This window comes from Coffea arabica, chromosome 5c (genome assembly GCF_036785885.1).
Source record: "Coffea arabica cultivar ET-39 chromosome 5c, Coffea Arabica ET-39 HiFi, whole genome shotgun sequence".
Classification (NCBI taxonomy): Eukaryota; Viridiplantae; Streptophyta; class Magnoliopsida; order Gentianales; family Rubiaceae; genus Coffea; species Coffea arabica.
This window is the reverse complement of record NC_092319.1, coordinates 25,347,551-25,356,610: the sequence shown is the minus strand read 5'-3', so window position 1 is coordinate 25,356,610 and position 9,060 is coordinate 25,347,551. Positions and strand designations below refer to the sequence as shown.

General features: G+C 39.3%; 1 protein-coding gene across 1 annotated transcript; it reads left to right on the top strand.

The window, feature by feature from the left end:
- Positions 1-340: 340 nt before the first annotated feature.
- LOC140007249 (uncharacterized) lies at positions 341-1,650 on the top strand. The gene is made up of 4 exons (XM_072049952.1): positions 341-358; positions 562-765; positions 826-982; positions 1,064-1,650. Exons 1-4 carry the CDS (start codon positions 341-343, stop codon positions 1,648-1,650), a joined length of 966 nt encoding a protein of 321 aa, XP_071906053.1.
- Positions 1,651-9,060: the final 7,410 nt, after the last annotated feature.

Below are 9,060 nucleotides of genomic sequence, written 5' to 3'. Positions count from 1 at the left end.
CAGTAGAAGGTGTAGATACGGTTGAAAAGGTAGGGGGTGCAAAAACAGCAAAAAGCACTCATGCAGCTAGTAATGTTGGGACAGAAGAGGGTGTTCATGAAGCTGACTATGGTGGTGGTGAACACGAAGGTGAACATGAAGCTGACTATGGTGGTGAACAGCAAGGTGAACATGAAGCAGAGGGTGAAAACATAGATGATGAATCTGAATCACAAGTAGAGGAAGAAAATGATAGATTTAGTGGGCAGCTGTTGAAAAAGAGGCCACGGAGCAATGGAGATGGTTCCTAACCCTCTTGAGTGGCGACCTGGAAATACAGAACCAGGGACATTATACTTTCATGTCCGACCAGCAGAAGGTAAAAGCTTAATGAGAGATCTAAAACTTTTATTCTATGGTAAAAACAAGCCCCTGAACTTTTTATAGCAGATTTTAAGCCCCTGAACTTTTAGTGTAGGTAAAAACAAGCCCCTGAACTTTTTAATATAGCATACTTGTTGCCCTCAAACTAACCTCTTGGCTTAGATATCTAACTTATACCTGTTGTGATATTTTTTGTAGGGACTAGACAGAGCACTCGCAGAGGTTCTACCAAATTCTGAACACAGATACTGTGTTCAACACATGTATAGGAATTTCAAGAAGAAACATCCAGGATTAGGTTTAAAGGATCGATTGTGGCATATAGCAAGCACCACAACAGTTGAACATTTCAACCAAGCCTTGGATGACCTTGAAGCCTATGACCAAGAAGCACATGCATGGGTGAAGAAGGGACCACACCCTCGACATTGATGTAAGGCCTTTTTTTCCAAACATACACAGTGTGATATGTTGGTTAATAACCTCTGTGAATCATTTAATGCCCATATTTTAGAGGCTAGGGACCAGCCTATTATTTCTATGATGGAGGCTATTAGGGAATACCTCATGGAAAGGATCCAAAAGAGAAGGGCAGCAATGGAAAAATACAAGTTAGATGGTGGACCACTCATTAGACAAATTGTGGAAGAAAGGGTCAAACGTGCAGCATAATGGGAAATAACATGGAATTCAAGCTCAGGTTATCAAGCAAAAGGGCCACGGGGAGCCCAATTTGCTGTTGACCTTGACAAAAATGAGTGCACCTGTAATTTGTGGGCCTTGAGTGGCATTCCATGTTCCCATGCAATTGCTGCTCTACATAGAGCTAAAAAGGATCCCTACAAAATGTTGGCTAATTGCTATCATAGGGAGGTATTTTTTACCATCTATGATAATGTGTTGCAGCCTATTAATGGAGATATTCAGTGGCCACAGTCAGACATGCTGGAGTTGGATCCACCAGCAAGTGTCACTCAACCTGGTAGGCCAAAGAAAGCTAGAAAGAGAGATGTTACAGAAGGAAAAGATCATGGCAAAAGGTTACGAAAGAGGGTTGTAATCCACTGTAGAAAGTGTGGAGGGATTGGACATAATGCTAAAACTTGCAAGAATCCTCCTAAGTCATCTACTGAACAGCAACCTTCTCAAGAACCAGCACCTACTGGACAACCTTCTCAACAGCAGCAGCACGAAGCACCAACAAAAAGACAACGTGTATGTTTGCACTTCATTATAACTTTCAGCCTGTTTGTGACCTTTTTTTGTGATCTGAAATGCTTTCTTTAATTTGCAGGTAAGCAAGAATCAGGGACAAAGAAATCAGTCCTAGCCTTCTCAGCAGCCACCAACACATCAACCTCAGTCCCAGCCTTCTCAACAGCAGCCAACACATGAACCTCAGTCCCAACAATCCACCTCAAGGCCAGCAGTTCATAGGAACAAGAGAAGTACATCAAAAAGGCCACTGACAGAAGCAGACAAAGGTTATATTAATCTCAACTATGCTTATTTGGGTAAAGATCCACCTTTCAATGTTGGAAACTGGCAGGGAAGAGGTGGAGGAAGAGGAAGAGGCAGGGGAAGGGGAAGGGGAAAGGGTCCATCTGAAACAAGTTCTTGAAGTATTGTTGGACCTACAAATATTTTTGTGTGATTTTGTTGACTGTAAATGGATGTAACTAGAATGTTGAAACTATAAATGATATTTTTTTGAATAGGCTTTTGTGGGGAATCAAAGCATGTGCCTGTGCTTGGTATCTAGTTAGATGGACACAGGTCACTGCTTTTTGTGTATTTGTATGTTTCCTATGAAAGTGATTGTTGACTGTATTTACAGGCAAACACCATTGTAATTTCCTTTTGCTAATTATATTCTAATGTTATGCAGTTGCTATCTTATATTTGTATGGTTTGGTATAGCAGATTTTGTTGACTAGATAAATCAAATAAATCCAACAAAGCCCATGACATGCAAATTGGGATAAATAATTCTCATCACATTACTTACCGAAAATTACAGTTAGCATTGATTGGGTTCAACCATACTTTCACACTAATCTGTGGGTACAACAAAGACTTGTTTAAGCTAAACAATACAATATACTTCTCCCTAACCATCTGCATCATACACCATAGATCCATTTGCTCCATCCATGGTTCTCAAAACTGACAGTACCGATGGCAATATGTTACACTTACACACAGCCCTTCATGTATCCTCTTCAATTTGCATAATCCCATTACATTTATTCCCAATTTGGAGCATCCCAAGAGAGACTCCACCTGCAATTTTTTTCTCTGTAAGCACCATTATTACAGCAACCAACCAACTTACCACAAAAACCCTTACAAGCAACTTGTTCAACCATTTCTGCCACCGCAGCTGCTTCTCTGTTTCTCTCAATTTTGCCTTCAACTTGGCAGCTTTTGCCTCGGATCTCGCAGCTGCAGTTTCAAATTTGTCTTTTTGCTTTTCTGTTGCATTGATCCTCCTTAGAAGGCCTGGTATCACCTCAATAGAACGACGGCACATCTCGTCGTCAATCCAATTCCAATACCCGCAGTCACCAATTTCTTCTGAGCAAACGATGTACCTTCTTCCTAGATTTCTATCAGTCCAAGAAGTAATCATCTTCGTGACTTTACCGCATCGACAAGTAGGAAGCAGAGGGCCGCGATATTTGCGCATTTTTTCCTTCCCTTCACAAAGCTTTTACCTTCTCCCCCTTTTTTTTTCCTTTCAGACTTCTCTCTTGCTTCAATGTCGATGATTTTCCGGCCTGATTTGCCACTCCTTGTTGCTTCAATGTCGATGATACCCAAAGCCGACACTGCTGATTCTCTCTTGCTCTTCTCCCTCCGCAAAGATCCTTAAGGGAAGATGAAAATGGGTAAGGAAAATGTAGGAAACCTTTTCTCTTGCCACTCCATTGTTGCTTCCCATTGTTGCTGTGAAGTTTCGACTAGCAGTTGGGTAGGGTTGGGTTAGGAAAATGGATGGAGGGAGGAGTTGTGCGCTTTTTGTTTAGAATATGCAGACAAAAATGCCCTTTGAAGAAGCACAGTTGCATTCGTGTGAATTGGTCCTCCGGTTGCAAAACCGGAGAAACTGGCTAAAAGGGCCACGGTTTACCAGTTTTACAAGTTCAAGGGCTTAAAGTCAGAAAAAAATAGATGAGGGGCTTAATTTTACCTAGACAAAGAGTTAAAGGGCCAATTGGATAATTTGCCCTAAATCCTGATACATTTTGTTACTACTCGGATGGATTGTATATCTGGATCGATGAGCTTACTCCTAAATCTCCCTTCTTAGATTTTCATCATTAGGTACCACTATTCGATTCCGAAACCTTAAAATCCCCTCAAGACTCAAATTAAAATCGAAAATTGCTCATTTCTTCACATTTTCCACCCATTTCTGAACCATCAAATCCTCCGTTTGAGTCTTTTTAATTCGACCCAATAGTGTGGATGTCACACAGATATTCCCAAAAGTTATTTTCTTATGTTTAAATTTTGGATTCCACTCCCCAACGGTTCCCAACATTTCCCACTCTTTCACCATTAACCCAGAAATTTGAGCCTTTCGACTTAGGGCATCAGCTACAACATTAGCCTTACCCGGATGGTAGTTAATAGTACAATCATAATCTTCTAAAAATTCCATCCACCGGCGTTGTCTCATGTTCAACTCCTTATGGGAAAAGAAATATTTAACGCTCTTATGATCGGAGTAGACCTCAAAGGTCACCCCGTACAAATAGTGTCTCTACTTTTTTAGAGCAAAGACAACTGCGGCCAGCTCTAAGTCATGAGTGGGATAGTTTTGTTCATGAGTTTTCAGTTTTCTAGAAGCATGGGCTATCACATTCTGGTGTTGCATCAATACACACCCCAAACCTTCCCTAGAGGCGTCGGTGTAAACAGTAAAACTGTCCTTACCGTTAGGTAAGGCAGAATAGGGGCCATGGTTAATCTCCACTTCAACTCTTGAAAACTATTTTTACACTTATGACTCCACAGAAACCGACCATCCTTCTTTGTCAGATCAGTTAAAGGACTGGCAAGTTTCGAAAAATCTTTAATAAATCGCTGGTAATAACCTGCCAACCCTAGAAAATTCCGAATTTCAGTAGGATTGTCGGGTCTCTTCCACTCAGTCACTGCCTCTACCTTGGCCAGATCTATAGCAATTCCTTCCTTTGAAATCATGTGCCCCAGGAAAGAAACCTTCTCTAGCCAATACTCGCACTTACTAAATTTAGCGTACAACTGGTGCTTGTAGACACCAAATTTTTAAGTTATTCATTTTTGTTTTAGAAATAACTATTATCTATTTTTTTGTTTGTTTTAAGGCACATTTTAGCATTTTCTAGCATTTTAGACTATTATTATTTTTTTATATTCATTTTTGATCATTTAGCCGTTTACTTATATTTTAAGGTTTTTTTTAGTGTTAAGAGTTGCCGAAAAATGGTCTAAAAAATATGCCTTATCTCTGTTAAATTTCATTTTTATGCAAGTTTATTGTTTATTAAAAAAAAAGAGAAAAAAAATAATAAAAATTTATTACATGCAAGTTGCGTTCGTCCGCAGCTTGCAAAGAAGAGTTGCAGCAAGGCCCTTGAGGGCAATTTAAGCGATGAATGGCCAGGTGTCTAGGACACCTCAGGCCCTAGAGAATTCTAGAAGAGGATAGGTGGAGGGTGGAAATGAAAGAGGAAAGAGGTGAGATGTGGAGCAGCGTCGGATGAAGGGTTTTGGAAAAGAACGGATAAATAAAAAAAAGGGGTGACGGCTGAAAGAGCAGGGGTTTTGAGAGTGAGTGACAGGAGAGAAAAGAAAAACTGGGAAAGGAAAGAACGTGAGGGAGAGACCGAGAGCTTTGGAAGGAAGAAAAGGGCGACTCAATAGGAGAACCAAGAAGGAGTCATGGCTGGGGCGAGAGCCTGGAGATTTCTGGTCAAACCAAAAAGAAGGAAGGGGACTGCTACTCAAGTATTCTTGTCGCTGCTAAAACCCCATCGGAAAACAGCACGGCAAGGTTCTTTGCCCTTTCCTATAGATAATTTTTATCAATAAATCATGGAAACTATCCTGGATCTCGAGTCAAGTGAATGTGGTCAAGAGTTGCGATGTAGGTTCATGGTTATAGCTCAAAGGTGCGACCTTCTTACTGTTATTGTGTATGATGGGTATGTTAGGGTCTGAAACTTGTTTGGCGTTGATTACATTTCATCCCTAGGCTGTAGTTTAGTAGCAAGATCCTATCTTAGAAAAGAAAAGACATTTACATAGCCTGTCCTCTTGTAATGTCACATAGATGGTGAAGATCCATTCCAATCGAATTTGTTTTGGGCTTGTTCGGACATTGGAGTTTTATTCTGGAGTTGTTGCTAAAGCTTTAACTTGATTGAAATCTGAGATTTGTTGTTTAGTGGATACGTCAAACCCCGTTTCATCCTCTTGTATCATTGCTGTGCCTCTTGATTTTTCTTGTTTTCTTGGCATTTTCCACACACAAACACATTTAGCTAAATGTCTAAAGGCTTTTGTGCCTAAGTTTCGGCTTGCTTGAAATGCTCATTTTGTTTGACTGCGATGGTTTCTCCATGATTGGCAGCAAGTTTCCACTGTTTTCTTTTGCTGCATTTTATGCCTAGCTGTTTCAATCAGTTTATGGGGGTTAGATGATTATGCTTGGGGATGTTAAATGACAATGAGTTGAAACTGCAAAATTTGCAGCAGAACAAAAGGCTTTCGCATTCTCTTTGCTGTTTTCTTACTTGCACTTGCTCACCAAAGTTTCGGCCATCCAGTTTGCTGGTTGACCTTATGTTGGAAAGAGGAATTAGATAAGGGGTGTTGGGTTTGCATTTTTTGGGGCTGAAATGCCGGAATCATGCTCGAATGCTTATCGAAAGAGTGAATTTCAGGCTGCCAAACCATTTTACATGAATGTTTTGTCCAGAATTTTTGCATCAGTTCCTTTACTGTTTCTTGCTTGTTTGGAGTTTGAAGTTATGGTGTTGTGGTTTGGTTTGAAGTTGTGATGTTGGTTGAAAAATTTGGATCAAATGCTTGCATGTTGGGTCGGAAATATGTATCCGAAAAGTGAAAATACAGCAATTTGTTGCAGAAAGTTGCGTCTAGTTTTGCCTTGCACATAACGTTGAGTTGCATCAGAAATTACCACACGTTAATTACAGTAGTCTTACTGAATGTGTCTGTTTGAATTTTCATTTGAGCGCCATTCGAATGCTAGATGGTATTCTTGCTTAGCTTCTAGATTGTAAATGGCTGATATGTGGGCATAAAAATCTGCTGCAATAAGTCCGAACCCATGGCTTGTTGTAGCAGCTTTTCCTTTCTTTGGTTGTTGAATTTTTTGGAGTAACTTGAACTCTTTTGATTCTTGCTCCATCATGTCGGATTGTCGAGATGGTTTTCTTGTTAAAACACCATATTCCTTTTTTGTTTGTGCAAATGACTTGCATGGTTGAAAGTTGCCAAAGAGTTACAGAAATTGTGTTGTATGGGAAATGGAATTGCAGAAGCCTATCATTCACGTAAATTGCATGAAGTTGCATGGAAATGTTCCAAAAAATTATACTTTGCTCCCTTTAGTCTCTAGTAATGCTACAAAGACCCAATTACATTCCAATCTCTTGCAATTAAGTCCTAAGTTGATTGCAATTTGAACCGTTATTTGGTCTTTTATTATTTTTGGGACCTGTGAAGTTCTTAAATGTTTCGATTGGACTCGAATAATTGATTAATGTTTGCAATTGGGTCCTTAGAAGTTCTTCTATCTTAGAAGTTTGGTCAATAATCTACCTCCTTTGAGATTAAGCATCTTTTGACTACATTTAAGTCGCAATTAGGGAAGAATTTGGTGGTTTGTTAGTACCCCTTTCGAAGTTTCTAAGGTGTTCTGAATTTTCTTTTTTCCTTTTATTCTACTTATCATTAAAGTGGTGCATTAATCTCTTACTTTGATGGTTTTAGCCCAAGTTATCTCTTTCTTTGGTGACTCTAGCGCAAGTTAAGTCTTGTTCACTTTACTAACATCACAAACGGGGAGGTATAATTTCTTTTATCCTTTTTTGTCTCTCCTCTGTGTGATCCAACGTGCTAAGTGAGAATTGCATGTCTACTTTGCTTTCCTTGCCTTTCCTTAATTCCCTTAATTTATTTCTTTTACTTTTGCTTTTATTAAGTTATTCTTTTATGCTGTATGTGTACACCTCTTGGCTTGTAATAGATAGGGCTTGGAGAGCATTTTTATTCATTTTTCCTCTTCCCCATTTGTTTTAGTTAGCAAATGTAATAGGTTCATTAGCTTGATTGCTTGTTTTTGTTGCTACGTGTTAATTTGCTTTATTAGGCTCTTGCATTTAGTCGAACATGCTAAGTGTTATGTGCTACGTGTTTATAGGTGATTGGCATGTCTACTTGCTTTCTATAGTCATAGATGAATGTGATGGATGAATGCGTCACCGTGGCTAGTCCAACGCTGGCCATGGTCTTTTCCCTCGAGCTCTCGCAAGTCCAATGCTTGTGAGAGAATTTTAGAAAAGGGCTAGTCCAATGCTAGACCAAATAGGCCGTCCCCTCTCGTTGGTACATACTTGCATGTCTCACTACATTTCATACCTTTTTCTTTGTTTTCTAGCATTTGGCATGCTTCTCCAATCCTTTCCCCTTCATCTTAGGTTTTTGCATCCTCATGCTAGTTATAGGGTACATTTGCTTGAAAGTCCCCTTTCGGTAAGGGAAACGAGCGAGTATGGCTACAAAATAGCCTTAGCACGCTAGTTTTTCCTTCTAATTAAAGGAAAAATTAAAATCGTGAAGTTAGGAGTCATTCCCGTACCCGACTTGATGCATTCCTCTAGGTTCATACACTCTCATTTTTATCATATCACTTCCTCATCTTCTTTATCCACATTCTCTCACTACTTATATTTTTTCTCAATCCACATGCCATGTTTGCACATTTTTCTTCTTTCCCTATCACTTATTTATTTTCTACCTCACAAATTGCACCCAGTTGCACTTATATGCATTTACTACTATTATACCATATTTTCATCCACTTGTACACAAACACCTTTATTTTCTCAATTGGCACACATGCACTTTTCTTACATTTGCACATTTGCACTTACATTTGTATTTGTATTTTTATTTTATTTTACATTCTTCTTACATTTTCACACTTGCACTCATATTTGGGTCTTCATTTGCATTACCCGTGACCTCTATGAGAGTTTTCCTTATTGGCCATCACAACTCATGTGATTGGGACCAAAAAGCCTCATATGAGACATTTTAGATTTAGGATTGCATTTTTTTTCATATCCATTAGTCACATCCAACATGCAAAACATATTTTGGGTAGAAGAATTAGGAAAAGAAGGACTAAGTCACGCAACTAGCTTTGGCTAGGGTAAAGGAGTGCCTTAGGCTTTGCCTTTGCCTTCTCCCTTATCAAATGTGACCCCCGATCCCTTTTTTTGGTTACGTAAACCTAAAAAATTCTTTAAAAAAGGTTTGTTTACTTTTCTTTAAAAAAAAAAATCACTTCTTGGGTGACTTGGTACACCATAACTCTATACCAACCGGCGACTCCTTTTCTATCTAAAACCCTTTGTTTGGCCAAACCGGCGCATTTCACAATCCCACGGCCTTTTA